Consider the following 24,312-nt stretch of genomic DNA (forward strand, 5'->3'; position numbering starts at 1 on the left):
AGATTCACAGATCGCAGCCCCCCTTCCCTCCTCTCCCCATGATGACGCGCTTGCTCCCCGCTTTTCTCCCTTGCGCACACAAGACTGAGTCAGAATCGTCGGCTGACCCATTCAACGCCCCACCCCCACGCTTTCACTCGCTATACAGCATGCGGCGCTTGGTCACGATGTTATCGCCCTTACACTTTATACGGCAGGAATGCTTGCCCCTGGCGTGTCCATATAATTGCTATCGCAATATAACAATAAGAGTATCCGGCAACTGAAGCGTCCCGTGACCCTTTACTTTCCGCAAAAGAAGAAGTAACAAAACCGAACTTTCACCATGCGACAATTCACTGCGCCGCAACAATGTACTTTTTTTTTCTTGTGTGGGGCGGGGGCACGGAAATGAAATAACGCAAATGAAAGTAGGTTGGCTGCAGTAGAATGCCAACTTTGGGTACCAAATGTGGCTGCCGAAGGAATATCGAAGAAAACGTGAGACGCTTGGTCCACAGAGAACCATACGCATACTGATCGGTATCCTACACCAGGGAGACAAGACTTTCCGGAGAGGTTGCGCTCAAGCGAACGCGCTGCAATCCGTTGAGTCTTCAAAGTGATGGCGGTGGGCGACCATTGTTTCTTTTTCTTGTCTGCTAGCCTGAAAGCGTCCAAAACTCTGCCAGGTGAAAATCCACTCAGCCAGAGAAAACCGAACACGCACCGCCGCGCGGTGGCAGGAGCGAAACGAGGAAACGCATGCGCTCTGGCTGGCCCTGGCATCCCACGGGCAGTATAACGAGAACAAAAAAAAATTGAAGAGGCTCAATTCGCGCGAATAAAGGTCAAAGCAGAAAAAATAAATAAGAATGTAGCTACCTTGGCTGGATTTAGTGTCTCGACATGGATGCTTTGGCGCAGGTAAAAAAAAAATATTGGTATTTTTTTATGTAACATGACGGCACAAATGATCAACCACAACGCTTCCCCTCATCCGGCCTCGCCGCGTGCTTTGTCAACTTGTCTGATAGTGTGCTGATTTCGCTTGTGTCGTTTATGTCCCCATGTAAGACTTTAGAAACGTCAATGCACCTTTGGCGTCAAGTGTTTATAACAGCACTAAACCCACAAAGTTTCGCAATTGAAGATCTAAAGCACAACTTTTCAAATGTCAATGCACCTTTCACATCAAAAGTTTATGAGATTTATGCCCATAAAGTTTCGGAATTGATATCCATGTGCTCCGTAGATTCTGCGGCCTCCGCGAGATGCCGCGGCGAGCCCATTCGGCATCAAAACGCTCTTGAAACTTCGTGCTCGGATGGGGCTGCTTGCGTTATGTGTCTCCCGGTACATGGGCGTTGCCGCGAAATGCAGCCCGAGTTCGCAATGTTCGCAGTGAAATGTCTTTTCGAGCGCCAAGAAGCATTCTATACAAAATACAATGATTTCCGACGCCGGGGGGTTGGTTTGGTCGACGGTGCATGGACAGCACGAAAACATTTCAGGGGGGGGGGGGCTGCAGCCCTATATGCCCCCCTCCCCCCTGGCTACGCCTCTGCGCCTTACTCCGCTTGAAGATAAACACTAGTCTGGCAAGATCTTCCTTTGATAACTTTGGAATATAAGCGGAAGCTGATAAAGATTCTTTTAATGTAGCCTTTACGCCTTGTCTAGCTGCTGGCATTTCCGCCGCGAGCGGGAAATGCTTATTGCAACTATCAGCTTTTGAAACAGGCTCATCTACTAAAACATCAGAACTAAGTACGTTCCCGTCTTGTCCACCAAGGTGGTTAATCAGTGACCCCACCTTTGCAGGATTTTTAAACGGTTGTTTGAACTGCTGCTCAAAGTACAGCCGTCGAGCTGATCGAATAAGTGCCTAAACTTCGTTTTTGGGGGCTCTGTAATCTGAGCAAAGATCTGCGTATTTAGGAGCACGCTTGGAACGTCTCCAAAGGCAGTCTCTGTTCGCGATTGCCCGTAAAATTTCTAGGCTAAGCCAATGATGATTCCACCGTTTTTTAGGCAAATTTTTCGCGTACAAGTTTTTTTAGCTCGACAAGCTTACGGCACAATTTTCAGTAAACTACCTCGGCTGGATCATCTGTAATTAAACTTGCCCAGTGAAAAGATACCACTTATGCATCCAACTTTCTTTCGTCTGTTATTGTCACAGATATCTTATTAACATCACTGAAGCTTGATGAAGCAGTTACAAACGGTCTATACTGGGGCGAGAAATGACAGACGGTTAAATAATGATCTGCTAGCCACTGCGAAATGATACATGAGGTCAAAGTGTGATTTGGAGCATGAACAGCGATATGGTCAAGACATGACTTAAGTTGTCGACGGTTCAAGAAATCTTCACGTGGGGGGGCAGTGATCGTGGTTTCAACTCCATATGCTGAAAGTGAGGATAGGTAATCTGAAATATAAAGTTTGTGCTTAAAATATCAAAGTTCAGATCACCTGTCAAGCTGAACAACTCAGCTGCTTTGTACTTGAGAAGTATTTCCTCGAGTTCAATTACAAATCTTGTCATGCTACCAGACTACGGTCTATATACCGCGAGTAATGTAAAAGCCGTGTGTAACAGATTCACGTTCAAAGCCAAACATTACGCATGCTACAGCAAGAACATCGCATGTTTCACTTACAAAGATAGCGATCCATCCTCCATGGCGCACCGGGCGTACAATAAAACTGGCACGATAACCATTCACTGTGAAAATAACTAAACAGGACTGCGGTGCATTTATCTGCGTGGAAACATATATCGGCAAAACCTGAAAAGATTATCAGGCTTTACGTACCAAAACCACGTTCTGATTATGAGGCACGCCGTAGTGGAGGACTCCGGAAATTTCGACCACCTGGGGCTCTTTAACGTGCACCTAAATCTAAGTACACGGGTGTTCTCGCAATTCGCCCTCATCTAAATGCGACCGCTGTGGCCGGGATTCGATCCCGCGACCTCGTGCTCAGCAACCCAACACCATAGCCACTGAACAACCACGGCGGGTGGCAAAGCCTGTAGATCCTTCTACTAAAATGTTGAATTGTTCCCAATATTTGCGCAGACTACGAACATTGAAGTTTACCAAGGTGGATTCCTTATCTGCGTTTCGGGCCAAGTTTGCCTTAAACGCGGCCAATTAAGTCTGGCAATTCTAGTGGGCTGGGTAATGATCGGTCAATCATTTTATATTATCGATGTCAGAGACGCAAGTGATTCGGATGAGTGGTGCGGCTTCGTCTTAGCGAAGATTTTGCCGCCTTTCACCCATACGAATTCGTAGCTTGCTTGCTTTTCTGCTGTCCTTGCTAACCAAAACAACCTCCTGTTAATCTGTGTCAGATTTTCATTGAAATAGAGCTGGTCCAAGGATTCCGATTCAAAACGGCTCTAAGCTTGCTTCGCGCTGCGTACCAGCGTTGCCGGACAGCCACTGAAGCGAATCGCACCAGGATCGGCGGAGATGGTTTCTTGCTTGGCAGAAGGCGGGCAGCCACCACTTCCCCACCACGACTCTTCTGTAGTTCGAGTTTCTCGGCCAGCTCGTCAAGGAATTCAGTCGGCTTTTCATGTGCTTTCGATTTCAAGCCATGAATTTCCGTGTTGGCGTTCCTGCTACGTTGTTCGGAATCATTTAGTCCTTGCTGCAGTCGATGAATCAATGATTCTTGGGCGAGCACTTTTTCTTGTAGTTGGTACACTTCCTTCCTGCAAGCCGAGACTTCCTCTTTGTCAGCTTTAAGTTGTTCGACCACACGATCATATGGTGCAGATAGGAACTTCACGGATTCCTCTTCTTCATTAACCCCTGTACAAAGCCTCGTGAATTCTGCCTTTAACAGAAGCCGGGAATCCACCTCAGCATGGAGCTCTGGCAGCGATTGGACATTTCGTTTGATGTCCTGTATATCCGCTAAAAGTGCTGCTAGCGCGTTAGAGCTGTCCGTAGGTTGTGTTACCTGTTGCGAACTGAAGCCAGTACGTTTTTTGTTAGTACGGTAAGTTTTGGACACTCAGACGTCTCGTTTTTGCGGTCCCATCGTATTGAACGTGTTTGGATGAATGCCTGAGCAGTTGTGCCCCAAATGATACGGCTCTTTGCAATTCATGCATCTGATAAAACGGCCATCGTTGGGCAACGCTTCTGACAGACAATACATTCATCACCGTCACCCATAACAGCGCATCAATGCTCACCAACTAACAATCGGCAGTCAGCAGTCAGCGACAAAAAAAATAATTTATTTAGCGTGCCCAGGAATAGCCCTACGGTCTGTGTGCTGGCGCACGCATGCATTAAAACACGAACAAACAAAAAAAGTGCAGGGGAATATAAGTAAAAAAATCAGTTAACAAAAAGAACAAGTTTGAAAGGAAGAGTCTACATACAACACAGTGCAAGGTAAATATACGAGAAAAGGAGGAGAAGCTAGGGCAGTTGAAGAATTGTGAAACTATGACACAGCAACGCAAAGCTTGGAAAAGAACGGTGACAGCGTGTTAGAACGGTGACATAAGTGTTATAAAGACTTAGTATTCTGTGGACGCTTGAGTGTTAGTGATGACAGCCAGGAACATGGAAAGGTCAATGTTGTTACTGATCTTGCGCGGAATACGAAACATGATACAGCTGAAGGGTTCGGGTCAGATGAAGGAGTTTGAAAAGAAACAGCAGGCCAGCGCGATTACGTCGGCAGCGAAGTAAGAGCAATATAATAGTGCAGGAAAAATGTCTAGTGTCCGTGTTAGCAAAGCGGTCATGATATATATGCATAGAAACTTTTTGTGGACCCGATCTAAAATAATAATTATAATCACTCAATGAGTCAACCAAGGGTGTTCGTTAATGTGCCCAGGAACCACCTTGAGGGTCTTGGTGCTGGCATACTCGGCAAAATAATGCACAGGAATAACAATGCAATCTCACACACACACACATACACACGCGCGCACACATATAAAAAAAGAATAATAATTTCGCGAATAAACATTTTAACAGAGCATAAAATGTGTACACGAAGAGAATACAAAGCAATAGTGGAGAAGCAGGAAAAAAAGATTACAGAATAACGGAACACACAACAGATATGAGAGTTCTTGTTCAGTTATTGAACATCCTGTGCAACTCCTTTCAGGAAAATATTAAAATTAGGCATGGAGATACCCGGCCACTCTGAATGGCCGTTATATGTCGTCTGAACTCTAGATAGAGGGTAACGAAAATCGGAAGGTGAAAGGCGCGTTCTTTCCTTGTGCCTTTCTGTGGAATGTAAAAGCGCACATTAGAAAGCATAGGAGAGCAGCACATTTTTCTATGTAATAATTTGTGGAAAAGAAGAACATCAGATTTGTTGCATCTACAGCTGAAGGTAGGTAACGTGAGTGTCTGTGTTAGCTCTATGGAGATGGAAGTCTTTTGACAGAATCGACGTTTAAATATAGATGTGAACTTTGCGCACATTTTCGAGAAGTTCACAATTTGACCTACAAGTGCCGCCCCAAACGCGGGAGCCGTACTCAAGAACTGGAAGGCATACGCTCTTATATAAAGTTACAAATGGACCAGGTTGTTTGAAGTCACACGTCACCCTACATACTTTGTCGAGCGTTTGGTCTCTTTAGTGGTAACAATAATAATAATAATAATAATAATAATAATAATAATAATAATAATAATAATAATAATAATAATAATAATATTTATTGACACACATCCAAAAGCAAAACAAAGAAACGGGCCTGTCTAAGTCCACGAGGACTTGTGCGACTAGGCCCGGCAGAGTCGGTACAGCGATGTGGTTACATATTTACATAAAAAGTGAAAAGGTAGAAATTTACATAATAACACGTTTTTTTTTTTCAACTTTGAGAAGAATGTTTGATAGTATTACCCGTTAACAGACAATGACATAGTAAATCAAGAGAAACACATAAACAACTTAAGTAAAGATCAGGACTAAATTTCAACATTTCATCAATAATTTCTTCAACTGTTTTTTCTAAGTTGCCAAGAAGAATTCATCGGCCAGATCGTTAAATATTTTTGGGATGTATACACTTCTTCTCGCTTCACCATACTTAGTAGTGGAATAGGGTACCTTAAAACGTTTTTTATTTCTTAACAATCGAGGTGCATCGTATGCCTCTTTGAATTTATCGCGCCAATTATGCCGCATAATAACAGTTCTGGTAAATAAATCCTCCAATGTGCAAAATCCTAATTCCTGAAAAATATTATTGTCGTTAAGTGTAGTACCATAAGCCACATTTCTTAATATATTTTGTAGTAGTTTATCAATCCGATTTTTCCAGTGCTCTGTACAAAAGGCGAAGATCGTTATCCCATACCTCAGCACACTGTACGCTAGTGCATGCACTATCATTTTCTTGACTGGTAGAGGTACTAAACCCTTTATTTTGAAAAGTAAATATGCAACACTACGTAGTTTGCCACACAAAAACGCCATGCGATGTTGCCAAGACATGCCGCTGTTGAACGTTATACCCAGGTATTTCAATGTCTCCACATATTCTATAGCAGTAAATTTCCATGAAACACAATGTTCATTATGTAGAAATATTGGCAAGTTTATTTTTTGAGTTTTTAATGGACTACGAAAGCACATGATTTTGCTTTTCTTAGCATTGATATAAACACAGTTTTCTTCAAACCATTGCATAGCCTTATGGACTGCATTTTGTAGGGTGCTAATAGTTTCTTCATAATGCATATGACGAGTGAGTAGAACTGTATCATCTGCATATTGATACACAGTGGCTTTTGTAATTATCGTGGGAAAGTCGTTCATAAATAAATTGAATAAAAGAGGGGACAACACGGATCCCTGTGGAACCCCAGCTGTAGTATATTTTCTAGCGCTAACAATTTCTTTACTGCCCATGACCACTTGTGATCTATCCTGTAAGTAATTGCAAATAATATCAAAAAAAGGTCACCTGAAACCCAAACGAAACAACTTTCCCAATAAAATATCGTGATTTACAGTTTCGAACGCTTTTGCTAAATCTAAAAGCAAAGCACAACTATACAGGTTCTTATCTAGAGCAGAATATAATTAATCGGTGAACTCTTCTAACAGTGTAATAGTACCTCGCTCAGCAACACATCCAAACTGTCTTGGTGTTAGGATTGAAAATTTCTTTAAGAAGCAAGTCATACAATCAAACAGAAAGTTTTCCAGTATTTGAGAGAGTATAGGCAAAACAGAGACAGATCTATAGTTTTCAACTTCATCTTTTTTCCTGTTTTATACAGTGGCTTAACAATCGCTGTTTTTAATGTCTCCGAAATTGATGCGGTGCTTATAAAACCATTAATCATAAAAAGCAGTATGTCTGCTAAAGTATCAAAATTTCTTCTTAGTGTGTCCACAGCCAACCCATCTACACCAGGTTGTTTATTAGGTCGGAAACTAAAAATTATTCGCCTCAGATCTTCCTTCGACAACGTGGGCAAAAAAGCAGATGCTTGAACAGTTTGCTTGAGTGAGCAAGTGTGTCTCTGCGACTGCGCAGTGTTAGAAAAACGCGTGAAAAAATTATTGAACTTATCCACCACTATATCTGGCTTCCCTGAAAAAGATTCTAAGATATTCGCAGGTGCCGCAGTACTGCCTCGGAGCGTACTTATTAAAGCCCAAGTTTTTGCAGAATTTTTGTGTCTTTGATTAAATCTGTCTAAGAAATACCGCCGTTTTGCCGATCTCAAGAGGGCAACGACCCTATTCCTCACAATCTTATATTCCGTTTTCAAGTCTTGATTTTTCGGCGCACGCCTGCTCCTTTTCCACAACCAGTCTCTGTTGGAAATAGCTCTCATTATGTCGGCTGTGAACCAGGGGTAACTTTTCCTTTGTTTTTTTAGTTATTGTGTACATACTAGAAAGCTCAAATTTTTTCGGCTGCTCACAAAATTTTTCATAAACTTTAGCATAATTAAAATCCTTAATCATTTCCGCCCACTCAAACTGCGCGATCAAATGATCAAATGATTTCCTGTTGAAAATCTGCACTTCTAATTGATTACTGCCATGTTTTTCTTCTGATTTGTCCTTTTCGGGCAGGGGTAAAAGTGTCTTAAGGCGACATGCGACAAAATAGTGATCCGCTATCTTTTGCCTTATGATACATGCCTCTAAAGAATAATTCGGTGCTCTTATTGCTAGGTGGTCTAGACAGGAGGATACTAGTCTATTTTGTAAGAGTTCTTCTCTTGTAGGTTGATTTATAGTCACTTGTAAGCCATAGGCTGATAAGATGGAGAGGTAATCCGACACAGTAGTCGAACTGATGTTCAATATATTAATGTTTAGGTCGCCCGCCAAACAAATCTGATCTGCTGCTTTGTGGCCTTCTAAAATTTCTTCAAGTTCACGCAAGAACCGTGTGACACTGTTGTTAGGTGGACGATAAATAGCTATCAACAATAATTCTGTGTTAGTAAGCGTAATTTTTACTGTCAAACTTTCGGCGTGGTTTAAAAAAAAGTCCGTAACCACAGTGTCATATCTTATCTTAACAAACAAAGCTAAACCTCCTCCTCGTCGTTTCTGTCGGGACATGAAATGGGCTTTGTAACCCTTCAATTTGTAAATGTTAGTGCAGTCCTCTGGTACATTTGTTTCCACTATTATAAATACATCTACTACATTTGCGACTGATTCCGCTACCTCTCTAAATTCCTCCCAATATTTTCGTAGACTTCTGATATTAATACTAATTACTGTGAAACCGTGTTCACGGCTGGTAGCAAATATATCTTCGAACTCATTGAAATTTGAGACAGAGGAAAAATTCGTTGCCATGTTGCTTATGAAATTTTAAGAATAAAGGCTAGACTCTTAATGCGGATCAGGGGTGCATCTTCATTCTTCTTCACAAAAATACTTCCGCCCTTGACCCATGCAAATTTGTAGTTCTTTTCTTTTGCTGTAGTTCTAGCTCGCCAGAACAGATTTCGGTTCATTCTTGTCAGATTATCATTGATGAAAAGCCTCGGCAGCTGTCGAATTCGATGCAAGCGTCTTAGCTTCCCCCGCGCATCAAACCACGGATCCCTTGCGGTCACGGAAGAAAAACGTACTAGTACTGTTGGGTTCGTCTTATGTTTGTTTGGTAAGCGATACACCGCCTCGATACCAGAGCTACAGAAATCTGATAGCTCCAGTTTGCTGGCTATTTTCGATAAGACTTCTTTTAGGTTTTCCTCGTGTTTTACAGGTAGCCCTTCCATTTCCATATTTACTTTTCTGCCATACTGTTCGCTCTCATTTAGATCCTGTTGCAGCTGCTGCAGCTGTTCCGCCTGTGTTTCCAGTTGCGTTTTCATGTCAGTAATTTGTGCTTCACGCGCAGCTTCCCGTTCTTTACTAGCGGAAAGCTGTGCTAACACCATGTATATTGTTTATGTCGTAGGTCTTGCATTGTTATGCTCAAGTTTGTGAATTCTGCTTTCAGGAGGAGCAGAGAATCTACTTTTCCATGTAAAGTCAGCAAAGAGGTCAAAGTTTGGTTAATATCTGCCAGCTCTGGCATTAACGTGGCTTCTGAAGTGTCTTCTTCTGGTGGAGTCGTACTCGTAGAATGTGAGCCCGCCCCCCCCCCCCTCGTTGCTTTACCGCGCGACACGTTTTGCACACCCATGATTCACGTTTACTTTGACTCTTCGCTGCGAAAGTATTTTGAGCTACACCTGAGCAATGTTGACCCAAATGATATGGGTTCCCGCACTCCGAACAAGTAATGAAACGACCATCATCGGGTAGCAGTTTGTTACAAGCAATACAATTGTCCATAATAACACTCAACAAGATACACTCTGCAGTTGGCGGCCAACACCCTTAGTTAGATTCACAAGGTAAGTGCAGTACCTGTAAAATATGCGTGTTAATGTCCGGTTGTTGAATCGCCGCCGACTGCAGAGCGTCCCGTGCTGCAGGCTGTTTAAGTAGGCGTTTCTGCCAGGGTTTCCAGAGGCTGGTGTGATTTCACAAAAGCCTTCTGCGATGACGTTTCTGAAGTGGTGATGGCTTGAAAACCGGATGAAGGCCCAATCCAGCAGTAGAATCTTCTCGGATGATAACACGTGCGAGCCTGTAAAATATGCGTGTTAATGTCCGGTTGTTGAATCGCCGCCGACGCCGACTAATAATAATAATAATAATAATTAAAATAATAATAATAATAACAATAATAATAATAATAATAATAATTATAATGATAATAATAATATTCTTATTTATTTATTAATTTATTTATTTATTTACTTATGCACCACAAGAACAAACACTTAGCAGGTTGGCCTGTCGTAGCCTTAATGGCTTGTGTGACTAGGCCTGGTAGCGCCGGCAAACAGCAATGACGTCAGCGTATGTGCATACAGGCGTTACCTTAGGGCCGACAAAACCTTGTGCAAACAACAAGAAAATGAAATACATGTTATTCCGATGTAGCGTGAACATATTTGCACGCTTATATATATATATATATATAGATATATATATATATATATATATATATATATATATATATATATATAGGTAAAGACAACCTAATCACATTAAGTAAACACATACCCATACAAAACGGTAAACTCAAATGGATCATGACATTTTCTTTAAAACCTTTTTTGACTGGACCGAGAGAAATTCGTCATGTATATCCTTAAAGATTTTTTGGCACATGGACACATCGTCGCGCCTCACCATACCTAGTTGATGAACGAGGAGCACTGAAACGCTTGTTGTCCCTCAAAAGTCGAGGGGCTGCATATTTCTCTCTGAATTGGTCGTTCCAAAAAAAAAAAAAAAACGAACAACAGTTTGCTTAAATAACGAGTGAAACGAAGGAAAAACTAATGCTGAAAATAAATTGTCAGCTGACATCTGGCCACAGCCATAGGCAACACTTTTCAATATATTTTTTAATAAGCTGTCAATTCGCGTTTGCCATCGCAGTGCGCAGAAAGCGAATACGGCGATTCCGTATCCTAATATGCTGCACGCAAAAACATGCACCATGGTTTTCTTTACCGATAATGGCGTGAAACCTTTTATATTAAAAAGCAACCACACAGATAGGCCAGATTATGCTGTCACAGCATACTGCTATCAATAAATAAACCGACATATCTCACACTGTCCACTTACTGAACAGGGGTACACGTACATGAAACGCAGTGCTGGTCATGCAAGAATACTGGAATGTTTATTGCTATGGTCTTTAAGGGATTTCTAAAACATGTTAACTGTGTATTGCTGACATTTACATTAATAGAATTTTTCGCAAACCAGTGCATTACACTATGCATTGTATTTTGCTAGGCGGCTACAGCCTTTTCATAATTTATTTATTAAATTATGGGGTTTTACGTGCCAAAACCACTTTCTGATTATGAGGCACGCCGTAGTGGGGGACTCCGGAAATTTGGACCACCTGGGGTTCTGTAACGTGCACCTAAATCTTAGTACACGGGTGTTTTCGCATTTCGCCCCCGTCGAAATACGGCCGCCGTGGCCGGGATTCGATGCCGCGACCTCGTGCTCAGCAGCCCAACACCATAGCCACTGAGCAACCACGGCGGGTTTTCATAATTTATATGCTTTGTTAATATTACCGTATCATCAGCATACTGATAGATAGTGTCTTTAACAATTACGAGAGGAAGATCGTTTACAAATATGTTAAATAAAAGAGGTGGTAACACCGGCTGAAAGCCATTGCTTGCTACTGACGGTTTCCTTGTCGGCCATAACTATCTGTGACCTACCACACATGTAGTTTCGCAGTACGTTGTGAAATGGTCCTCTGAATCCCATTGAAGTTAGTTTCGCTAGTAGAATGTTATGATTCCCTGTGTCAAAAGCATTAGCTGTGTCTAGAAATAGCGCACAGGTGAATAAGTAGTTTTCAAATGCGGAATAAACTTAATCGGAGAATTCTTCTAATAGGGCTGTGGTATCTTGATTCGCAACGAAATCAGACAGCCTGGGCGATAAAATTGGAAACTTCATTAAGAAAGACGTCATGCATTCGTGCAGGAATTTTTCGAGAATCTGGAAAAGTACCGGCCAAATTGGGATTGGTCTATAGTTTTCAAACTTATCTTTCCTGGCTCCCTTACATAGTGGCTTAACTATAGTCGTTTTCAGAGTCTCGAGAATTATTGCAGTTTCTATAAAGCCATTAATTAAAAAGATAGATGTTCGCAAGAACATCGAAGTTTCTTCTCAGAGTGCTTGCTGATATGTCATCTATTCCTGGTGGTTTACTTTGCCGAAAACTAAAAAGAATCCTTTTCAGGTGAGGCGTTGATAAGCTAGGCATAAAAGCGGACGGCGACACAGGTTCCTTCAACCTACAATGATTTTCCTGTTGGGATAAAGCGTTTTCAGAAGCACTCGAGAAAAAAATGGTTGAATGCGTTAACTACCACTGTTTTGTCATCTAGAAATGAGTCAATGGGATTAGAAAGCACGTTACTTCCTCTCCTAAGATTATTTATTATATACCATGTTCTCGCGGGAATTTTGCTCGATTGGTTGAATTTGTTTAAAAAATACATTCTTTTCGCTGTTCGCAAAAGCCCGACTAACCTGTTGCTTGCCGTTTTATATTCAGCTTTTAAGCTCTCATATTTAGGAGAACGTTTGCATAGCTTCCAGATCCAATCCTTAAACGATATGGCACGCATAATATCGGGATTAAGCCAGCTGATATTATTTGTGCACTTTTTTTTCATTGAAATATATTTATTTAGGCGCTCAAAGCGTTTAAGTTGATCGCAATACTTTTTACATACCTTATAGGCTGCACTGCCAATAATCAGCACATACCAGTCGAAATTAGAGATCCGTTGTTCACACACGTTTGTATCAGTGATCTGAATTTCCGTTTGATTTATTTCTGTGCTCCCAGTCAAGACTGAAGAACACGACTCGTGTTCTTCAGCCAGAGAACGCAACGAAGTGGCAGGCTACAAAATAGTGGTCGGCTAACCTCTGACTTATGGCGCAACCAGCCAAGGAATAGTCGTCTATGCAGGACGCTACTATTCGGTTATTCAAGCACTCTTATCTAGCCGGGTGATTTATGATGGATTCCAAACCACCAGAAGGCAAAACGGATAAGTAATCGGACACATTATTTGACGTGACGCATAGGGTATTTATGTTCAAATCTCCAGCTAAGCATAACTGCGCAGCTGAACTCCATTTGCCGAGTATTTGATCGAGCTCTGCCAAAAATCGCCTCACACTGTGACATGGTGAATGATATGACGCAAGAATGATTAAATCGGCATTTGATATATTTAGCTTTATGACCACACATTCCGCATAAATGAATGTGATATCCCCTCCAAATGTAATATTTATGTCACTAAAAAAAATCTCTATACCACCTCCTCACCCTCGAGGCCGAGTCACGAAATATGAACGATAAACACAACATAAACATGTCGGGGCATATGCGTGTGGTATGTTTCTTTCAATGAGAAGAAAGGCGTTAACGTAATTGCTAGCCGCTTCCGCTATCTCTCTAAATTCATTCCAATACTTTGGGAAGCTTCTTCTGTTTACATTAATGGGAGTAAAATTATGTCGTGGCTTCCGGCCAAACGCATCTTTTAAATTTATAAAATCAGGAACCGCCCCCAAACTAGAGTCCATGCTGTTTACACAGTCTTAGCAATATTAGCTGGCCCGATTACTCGGATAAAAGGCGCACCTTAGTCCTTCTTTAAAAAGATCCTGCCGCCTTTAACCCAAGCGAACTTGTACCCATTCTCCTTAGACGCGGTTCTTGCACGCCAAAACAAACTACGATTTGCTTTTGTCAAGTTATCGTTGAAAAACAGCTTGGGTAGAGAATCGTTCTGGTGTAACAGCCGCAGTTTTCCTCGTGATTCAAAGTAAGCTTCTTTCGCTGCTACAGAAGTGAACCATATAAGGAATATAGGGATCAATTTACGTTTGTTGGGCACACGACACACTGCATCTACATAAGTGCTTAAAAAGCTAGATAGATCTAGCTTGATGGCTACCTCTGTTAAAACATGCCTTAAGTTGAAATCTTGCTCTAGTGGTAGGCCTTCAATTTGCAAGTTAGCCTTCCTATTGTATTGTTCGTTCTCATTTTGTACATCCCGAAGAAGCTCAAGCTGTACCGCTTGGGCCATGACTACTTCCTTCAAGTGAAAAATGTCTTCTCCCTGGGCCTTTCGCACTCTTTCTTAGCTTTTAATCTTTTCCACTACTGAATCGTACTGCTTCGACACAAATGAGACCGAATCTTCTAGTGCCTTAACATTCATGGAAAGCTTAGTAAACTCAGCCTTCAGGAGAAGTAGAGAATACACTCTTGTATGCAGAGTTGCATGCAATAATAATAATAATAATAATAATAATAATAACCAGAACAAAGAACTTGTGTTGGGCTGCTGAGCACGAGGTCGCGGGATCGAATCCCGGCCACGGCGGCCGCATTTCGATGGGGGCGAAATGCGAAAACACCCGTGTGCTTAGATTTAGGTGCACGTTAAAGAACCCCAGGTGGTCAAAATTTCCGGAGTCCTCCACTACGGCGTGCCTCATAATCAGAAAGTGGTTTTGGCACGTAAAACCCCAAATATTATTATTATTATTAGAACAAAGAACTTACCTCATGCGCGTGTTTTCCCACTCTTCTGTGCACTCTGCCTTGCATACGGAACTATGTGAGAGGGCACGATTTCTTGCACCTAGCTTTGCCAGCAGTACATACGGAAACTAGCTATGTGGAATTAGAGAGCACACGTAAAATAATAAAATTAAGAAAGAAACAATAGGGCAACCCGCTTAGAAGGCGAAAAACAGCCAAATCGACATGAGCTAACGAGCTGACGGCGGTACAGACGCAGGTCACATTTCAGCCTGAATGTACAGGTAAAATCTGTGGGCACGTATCCCCAAGCTACGTTGAGCCACCGGGTGGGTGCAACAGTCAGAAATGGCTTCAATTTTTCCATGGAGGCTTAGCAAGCATGCGAGAACAAGTGTCAGCTATCACGTGCGACGCTTTGTGGGCGGCTTGCCCGTGTATGCGCGTGCGAAGTTGACGCCCCTTGCTGCACGCAGATCTGCTCAAGAAAAGCGCCCCGAGCCGCGTGGTGAACCTGACGTCGGGCCTGCACCACCTGGGGCACACGCAGCGGCTAGAGGAACGTGCTAGGGGCACGCACCCCTGGGTGACGCCCACGCTCGCCTACAGCGACTCCAAGATGGCCATGGTCTGCTTCACGAGAACCCTGGCGCACAAGCTCAAGACACATGGTACGAGAGCCGCATGAACGTGTGGCTTCTTTGGCGCAGGCGGGCGAAAATGTGGCGTCCAGCACGACGAGTCCTGAAACACTTGCTGGATGCGCTTGTCGGTGCGGTCGCAGGGCGGGTTGTACGCTTGGTTGTGCCATTGTATCCTATGACAGAGATAGGACCGGTGAGTAACTGATGGTCGGCAGGCCAATTCGAGGCCGCCTCGGCGCTGTGGACACTGTGTCAGCGATCTGTGCTGATTCGAGCAGATTGGGGACGCTGTACGCGAAAATTGTTGTCAGGTACAATGATTGGAAAGAAAACTTGGCTGGGAGTAACGTATTCATGGACCTGAAATAATTGAACAGAGAAGAAGCGAGAGTTAGTGGAATGCCTAAGTGCTGATACTAAGGGTTTCGGCAATGATGCCGAAATTATCCTATTAGGTGAGACGCATGCCCACATCCAGGATCTACATGGCTCTACCGACAACGACGGGAATCAATGCTAGATCTTTTTTAGCAACATGAGGGGCCTCAGTGTGACGAGCAGACCATGTGGGAAGTGGAAAATCGTAAATCTACGATTGATTCTTGGCTAATGACCGAAGGAATCCATGATGAGTTGAGAAAAATGGTCATTGACGAGGAAGGGTATAGCAGCATACGGAGTGACCATAAACGTATCATATTGAAAATGGGATATGTAGTTGCAAAAGAGAGCAAGGAGGGCAAAACAGCCAATCGAAATTTGACCGCTGAACAAATAACAAATATAGTCACAAGAGTTGAGGAAGAACTTGGCTAATGGCCAAGCAAATAGTGTGAATATAGTGACCTAGTCACCTTCTAAGTGTAATAACGACACAAATACGAAGAGAAGCAACATGTTCGTTATAAAGGAAAAAAAATGGCAGTGGCTTAGCTCAGCTATGCCAGGATATATGTAGTGTAAAGGTACGGTTATGCTTGGTTAATCTCTTGCCTTGCTTGCTAACCTTAGCTTATCCGGCTATAGCCTTGTCCACAAATGTGTCCAAACGGATTGTTCACAAACTCCGAGAGGAAGAGCGCAGACGCATTCGTACTTTCACCGAGTTTCATAGCATGTTCAGTGCACCCACGAGTCTTGGGATCGTCTGTGACACTCTCTTGATCCTGCCGCTGTTGTTGGGAGGCCATAACACAGCGTTGAGCTTCTTGGCGACGTCTTTTCGCTAGGCGTTCTTCGCGTTGCTCCGGTGTCTTAACCGCACGATTTGCCTTGGCACGCTCGTTCTTTCGACGCTGGATGGCCAACTGCCAAGCGGCAACTTCGGGGTCTGAAGAATTTAGGTTTTCCAGTTTTTTGCCCCAACTGGCACCGAATAACAGCCGAATCTTTCCAAGGCGATGACTAGGTTGTAGTTGGGGGAAAAGAGCATGAAAGAGAACCAGATGGAAAAGGAGCTGGTGCTGATAAATTTCAACTGCAAGAAAACCGAATATAAAATTCCTAAGCGCACAGCCGCAGGGATCTAAACGAAGGTCCCGTTAGGCTGATTTTTGTACTAGGACCAAAATGTAAGGAAGCTCTGGTGAAAGCAATGGAAAAAACTTTAAAAGATAGACGAATACCAGACAGTTGGCTACGAAGTAGAATGAATTTAATTTAAAAATGTAAGGGGGAGAAAGATACAATTCACTCGTATAGACCGTTAACCATTACATCGGTAAGATAGGAGGCTAGCAATGCAGGCAATCAAATTAAAGCTGCAAGCATGGGCAGACAATAATGGCATTTTGTCTTCAGGATGGCTTCAGAATAAGTAAACGTTTGGATGATAACTTATTTGTTGCTACTCAGTGTATTGAAATACCAAAAGGAGAAAGCAGACCGTTATATGTGGCCTTTTTAGACATTACAGGAACCTATCACAATGTATACCGCAACATTCTGTGGGATATTATGGAAGGGGAAGTCTTGGGCGACGCTTGTATACAGCTTTTGAGAGAGATTTACCCAGAAAATACCGTTTGCGTTGAATGGGAAGGGATGAGGAGTGAGGAGAAAGTTGATATCAACAAAGGACTGAGCCAGAGGTGCCCTTAATCCCCACTGCTGTTTATGATGTACATGGTGAGGAGGGAAAGGGTGCGAGAAGGAAGTAATATCGGGTGTAATCTTTCATATCGTACAAACAGGCGGATACAGTTGTAGAGCAGCAGCTTCCAGGTTTGTTTTTTTTTTTTTGCGCACGACATTGTGTTGCTAGATAACAAGCAAAGCGATATGCAACGTCTGGCTAATATCTGTGGACAGGAAGGGTTACGTTAGGTCTTAAATTTAGCGGTAAAAATCAGGTGTTATGGTACTCAATGAAAACAGCGAACAGTGACAATACAGCGCCAGCAAATACCTCGCGTAACTTAATATAGCTACCTTGGTATATTTACAAACGAAGGAAATATATATATGGAAACATAGAAAAAACAGTAACAGTAAAGGGGAATAGAAATGCGGCCATAATGAAGCACAGAGCGCTATGGGGGAACAATAGGTACGAGGTGCTCCGGGGTATGTGGAAAGGTGTAATGGTTCCAGAACACACATTTGTAAATGCGGTTGTTTGCTTGAAATCAGGGGTACAATCAGGACTCGATGGCAACCAAAGGTCAGTGGGACGCCAAGCATTGGGCGCTCACGGGAAGACTACAAATGAAGCAGTGCAGGGTGATATGGGCTGGACAAGTTTTAAAGTGAGGGAAGCGCACAGTAAAATTAATTATGAAGAACAACTGAGGAATATAGAAGAAGGTATATGGACTGGGAGAGTGTTAAGGTATTTGTGGAGGAATAACATCGATTACAACATACGATGTTACAACATAACATCGATAACAACTAAACTAAAGTAATGTTTAACAGTCTTGGAAGAGAACAGAAATTTACAATAGGTAGTGAGGCACTGGAAGTGGTAAGGGAATACATCTACTTAGGGCAGGAAGTGACGGCGGATCCGGATCATGAGACGGAAATAATCAGAAGAATAAGAATGGGCTGGGGTGCGTTTGGCAGGCATTCTCAGATCATGAACAGCAAGTTGCCATTATCCCTCAAGAGAAAAGTGCATAATAGCTGTGTCTTACCAGTACTCACCTACGGGGTAGAAACCTGGAGGCTTACGAAAAGGGCTCTACTCAAATTGAGGACGACGCAACGAGCTATGGAAAGAAGAATGATGGGTGTAACGTTAAGGGATAAGAAAAGAGCAGATTGGGTGAGGGAACAAATGCGAGTTAATGACATCTTAGTTGAAATCAAGAAAAAGAAATGGGCATGGGCAGGACATGTAATGAGGAGGGACGATAACCGATGGTCATTAAAGGGCCCCTGAAACGGTTCGGACAAATTTTGTAGGCGCATAGGGTACAGCTTAAGTAGAACATTCGCACCACAATTTAAGTGAAGCGTTACGTATTAATAGAGTTACAAGCAATTAGAAGTTACCCTCCTCCCTAGCCATGCCTTTCCTCCTCAACTCGCTCGCCGAGCGAGCGGCGCTAAGCTCCGCCTTCACTGGTCCTGCGTCACGATGCAACGTCACATCGTCCACTTCCGGTTGTTGGAGCACGCCTCCTCCCGCGCGAGACCTCTCCGCTGGCCGCTTGGCCGTCGACCGAGAGCCATCGAAGCAGCGTGCGTTGCGAGCATTCTGTCGTAGCGCCGAAGGTGGCCGGTATTCCGGTAACCACAGGCAAGCTGGTCATTTCGGCAAATGACTGGAGGCATAAACTCAAGCTGATGAAGGAACTTCAGAGTAGACGTACGTGAGCAGCCTGATCGGTCTGCACGGTCCAGACACTTGTTGGCGCAGCGCTTAACCAGTCAAACGAAGCGCTAATATTGCTCTAACCAAGTGTAAAACATTTTAAACATTTATAAGAACAACGTGTTGATGATTACACTCCTGCGAAAAATACACACCAGCAGCAAAGAAGAATGCACTTCGTTGCTGCTACTGTGTATGGTTGAGCTCTGTGCCACCAGGTGGCTGCACCGTGCAGACCATTCACATTTACCTTTCTGCTCATCTCATGGCTCATCCCGGCACAGTCAAGCGGCCAGACCCTGTCCCCTTGCGCTTGTGTTTGCCCTAATACCGGACTTGCGAAACGCTATTGCGTTAGTAATCTTCCGCTGTAAAGTGACGGCCACAAACGCGCAAACCCTGGCGCCCATCGGATAGCCGCAGTCCGATGCGCAGCAGCCAGTTCGCTCGTATGCTGCCTTGCAGAGGGACACGATTTCGCAACTTCACATCTTTCCAGTCGCTACGTCTGCAGCCCACAACGCAACAAGGGTGATTCATCGTGCTCACGAAAAGACTGATCGACACTGACGGCGGAGCTCTCGTCAAAGACTGCGCACGTTGTAACACAAGCAGACGACACTTGCTGTGTGCCGGAAGTGCTCAAGTGTACTAAAAAACTATTCTTGTGTATTCTCTTTAAGTTATTTTCTTTTTACAAAGACAAAGTAACTAACATTCCAACTATTACGAGCATCATTTGTTCACAATAAAGTTGGAAAAATTATCGACCACGCGCCCTGGTCAGCCAATCAGATAGCTCGCCCATGTGACGTCATATGGGTTATTTGCATCATATGGGTAGGGGCGGCTTAAAATTCCGCCGAGCAGTGCGCTGCGATCGACAGCGATGTACATTTTTAAAACCTTATAATAAATTACACGCTTTACGCAGAGCACTTAGATGTGTCAATTAATGATCAGAAGGACCTACTCTAACGACTCAGTACGTTTGTAGAAAATCGCCAAAATCGTTTCAGGGTCCCTTTAAGGGTTACGGCCTGAATTCCAAGGGAAGGGAAGCGTAGCCGGGGGCAGCAGAAAGTTAGGTGGGCGGATGAGATTAAGAAGTTTGCAGGGACAACATGGCCACAATTAGTACATGACCGGGGTTGTTGGAGAAATATGGGAGAGGCCTTTGCCCTGCAGTGAGCGTAACCAGGCTGATGATGATGATGAACATCGATTGATAGGGGAGGAAAAGAACCAGGAAGCTTACCAGCAAGCATGCGGCTTGCATGGTGAGCAACGGAGCAACAAAGAACGTCATGCTCATAATGTCAAAGCCTTTAGCGCAATTCAAAAAATACGGAGACGTGACAGAGACACAGGACAGCGCTAACTTTCAACCGGCGTTTATTGCAACACAGAGGCAAATATATAGCGAAGCAGGTATGAAGGATACAACAATACAAAAGATAAATCACACTCTACGCATGAGCAGGTCATTACCGTCCAGGAACGCGATTTCTTGTCAGAAAGATTAACTGACGGTGTACTAACACAGACTGCTCCCTTTTTTTCGAATTAGCCGGGCTTCGATTATTTCACGCATGCAGCGGTCTTTGCTCCTGGCCTCCACTGTGCATGCGCCGAACATTAGTCCCAGCAAAACGTGCAGACCAATGTTCGGCGCATGCACAGTGGAGGCCAGGAGCAAAGACCGCTGCATGCGTGAAATAATCGAAGCCCGGCTGATTCGAAAAAAAGGGAGCAGTCTGTGTTAGTACACCGTCAGTTAATCTTTCTGACAAGAAATCGCGTTCCTGGACGGTAATGACCTGCTCATGCGTAGAGTGTGATTTATCTTTTGTATTGTTGTATCCTTCATACCTGCTTCGCTATATATTTGCCTCTGTGCTTCAATAAACATCGGTTGAAAGTTAGCGCTGTCCTGTGTCTCTGTGACGTCCCTGTCTTTTTTGAATTGCGCTAAACGCTTTGACATTATGTGTAAACCGTACCAACTAGCCCAAGAATCAGCCTTGTTAAAGGACGTCAAGCGGAAAGTCAGAGAGGCTGAGATAATCTCATGGGAGGCGACAAGGGAAAAGAAACCTGCCCTGAGTAACTACTTAACAAGAAAAAACGAAATCAGGAAAGAAACAATTTATGGTAACTCCAAGGGAAGCGCACTACTTTTCGAAGCGAGATCAAGATGCCCTAGAACACGCACTTATAAAGCGAGATGCAAGAAGAAGCATTAGGTTGCTGTGGTAAAGATAGGGAAACGATGGGGCATGTTTTATTAGAATGTGACATATCTGCCCAGTGGTCGATTTAGGAATCACTGTCCGCCTTGAAGCCCTTGGGTTGAGCGAGAGCAGTGATAAAGTAAACATGTCCGCACTTTAGATTAGTAAGAGGCGATTGGAAGATTGATAGAAGAAAAGTAGAGAAACGACAAAACACGGAGACAGACAAAAACAAAGTTCACAATAGGGGTTCAGAAACTTTGGTTATTGGAATTCATCGTGTTTTTTTCTTTTTTTTTCTTTTTTAGCATAGGTAGTACATAGCCAATAAAATAACAAGAGTTTGGTGGTGCAACCCACCAGCCCGTTCCAATGGGGACGCTCGTAACATCCATCCATCCATCCGTTGTACAGCCCCTGGCTCACTTGTCCCTATCGTCGGAGTGCGCTTGCGCTGAGATTTGAGGTAACTGTGTGCGACCGTCTTTTGCCTGAAAATGCGCACTGCCAAGGCAGCACGTGTGGCGAAGCCTCCGCACAAATGGAAAATGCATGCTGCACTGAGACAACACGTACACTGTCCGCAACTATGTTCAAGCGAGAATAAGTGGAAAACGACTATAATCGGGTACAACTTAAGAAGGCCGGAGAGTCCTCGCCGAGACAACCGAAGTGCGGCAGCCGATTGGCTCCGCGACTAAAGAAATAGTACCGCTGACGCTACTGGGCCCAGTTCGAAGGTCGGGCTGCCATGTTCTCCGTCGGCAGAGTCACCGGCCGTAAGGCTCATGACGTCAGTATAGAGTGCCCGCATATTGGTCGAGGCCCGTGTGCCTTTGGGGGACAAATTCCACTGCCTTCTGAAGTTTTGGCAGACGATAGAGTGTATTGCTGCGTTTCTAAATTCGTCTGGCATTTGTAACGTTGGATAAATTTAGGGTCCAAAATGGGCTACACTACGCTTAGTTGATGTGTACACAGGGATTGCAGGTCGACCTGCTGTCTGATTGCGCTAGCAGGTGCCCTGAACAGCTTTTCTTCTTGTTCGCGCATCGATTTATTTATTTATTTATTTATTTATTTATTTATTTATTTGTACATACTGCGGCCCTAATAGGGGCCATAGCAGGAGCGGAATAATGCAAAAGCACAAGAAAGTATAGTACGACACAGCCAAAAAAATTGAATAAAACTAGGTGCAAAGCACTAACATTCAATATATTTTAGAAATTCCTCAAGTGACAATTTGCGAACGCAGCCAGGCAACTAACTGCAGTGCTCTACACTGCACTAAAGAAAGCTGTACGTAAAAAGGTCTGTACGAAGTTATGCTTATGGTGCGTGACAGTAACGGAAAAATAATGGTGACTCCAATATTCGTTTTTTTATGAATACGGTTTAAACGTCACAAAACAACGTAAGGATGGCACTTTAAACGAGGAACATTTACAAAGGTGTACATTTTTGACCATCTGTATGCTGTAAAAGTAATGAACACATGCTAACTCATGCGTATATTATACTGATGACGTTAAATACGTCAGTTACCTCCAAAGTTGACACCAATCGGAATGAGATCTATATGAGAAAACTGTTACAAATTGTGGCGCCGGGCATCAATTGTACAGGACGTATATCATGACGACTGGTACTAAATCTAGGTGTTTATTTACCTTGTAAACTCTTTAACGTTGATGCCACAGCCAGACCTAAAATAGAAAAGGAAAAAGATCGAAAATACCAATCATCCAAGCCCACGTGGCCATTATCATTACTTAAGGAGAAGGGCACCGGTTACCTGCCATATGCGAAATTGTGCGCCTTTCATATAGTATACCACGTGAGAAAAGCGGGAATAATTTTGACCATTTTGTGCGTTTGTGCAACGCGAGCTTAGTACGAGGGTTTTTGCATTTCATTGCGGACTTTCAAGTAAAATGCATGGTTTAGCGCTTTTGCGATACGTTTGCAAAACATGTCGTGCTTTGAGCTATCATGGTAGTGGAAATCAGCATTCTTTTTTTTAATTATCTTTTTTCTTCGGGAGAATCGGCGGCAAGGCATAATGAATGATTTTTTATAGTGGAGCTCTTATACTGCGACTATATATAGAAATGCTCAAAGAGATTATATGTGTGTTTTCATGGTGTCCTGGGAGAAGTACACAATTTGATGGGTTTATATTAAGAGAGAATGTGGTAAATCTTAAGGGTGATGCAGAGCCCAATTATGACGTATGTGCGTTTATTAAGGGTTCAATAAAAATTACTAAAACCTCTTTTTTTCATGTTATTAGCGATTTATAAAACTGTTGTAAAGTTTTCTTGCCGCAAGGAGACAACCGAAAGCTGTAGCAATTCTATGTGTGCGTATAGCTTGATTTTTGACCGGTGTAGCGTGAAGCAAGACAAATCAACCAAGCGGAAAACATAGAGCTAAGATGACTTTTTGACAGCTGAACCAAAAAAATTCACAGACGATTACGATTTATCTCCATAATTCAAAATTTGAACGCCGCTCTATACGTGTTTTCATTTCGGGATATATTGGCTGGCGTGGACAATATTATGCAGGACGTTGCAAATGCAGCTTCATGTGGCGCGACTGCCTCGCTAATCATGACGCATGGGCGCGATTCACAGCAGCCGCCGCAGACAGCCCTCCGCTCATGCAGCGCTTTGTTTCCATACAAACGACGCGCACTACTCTGGCGCCACCTCGCACCCAACGTCGCCGCAAAGCCAGTCGTGCGCGGCCCTACGCTTTTCTTCTGACGCCTTTCGCCATACCCTCCTCTTCCGCTTTCCTACCCGCGCTTTCTTCGCTATCGCTGTCTTTCATCCGCACTCCGCGTTCGCTCTTTAACCCTTTTTCTATGCTCGTTCGCTCAGTTACGAGGATGCTGAGCGACGACGCCGACGCTCACCTCAGGAACGGCCACCTAAGAGC

At 43.5% G+C, this 24,312-nt stretch overlaps 1 protein-coding gene across 1 annotated transcript in view; it reads left to right on the plus strand.

The window, feature by feature from the left end:
* Positions 1–24,312, plus strand: part of LOC126518518 (retinol dehydrogenase 12-like) — a 43,525-nt gene that overhangs the window by 11,519 nt on the left and 7,694 nt on the right. Inside the window, exon 2 of the mRNA XM_055065035.2 lies at positions 15,142–15,336. Within this exon, the coding sequence (XP_054921010.2) occupies positions 15,142–15,336 (195 nt within the window). The remainder of the gene's footprint in view (positions 1–15,141; positions 15,337–24,312) is intronic.

This window comes from Dermacentor andersoni, chromosome 1 (assembly GCF_023375885.2).
Source record: "Dermacentor andersoni chromosome 1, qqDerAnde1_hic_scaffold, whole genome shotgun sequence".
NCBI lineage: Eukaryota > Metazoa > Arthropoda > Arachnida > Ixodida > Ixodidae > Dermacentor > Dermacentor andersoni.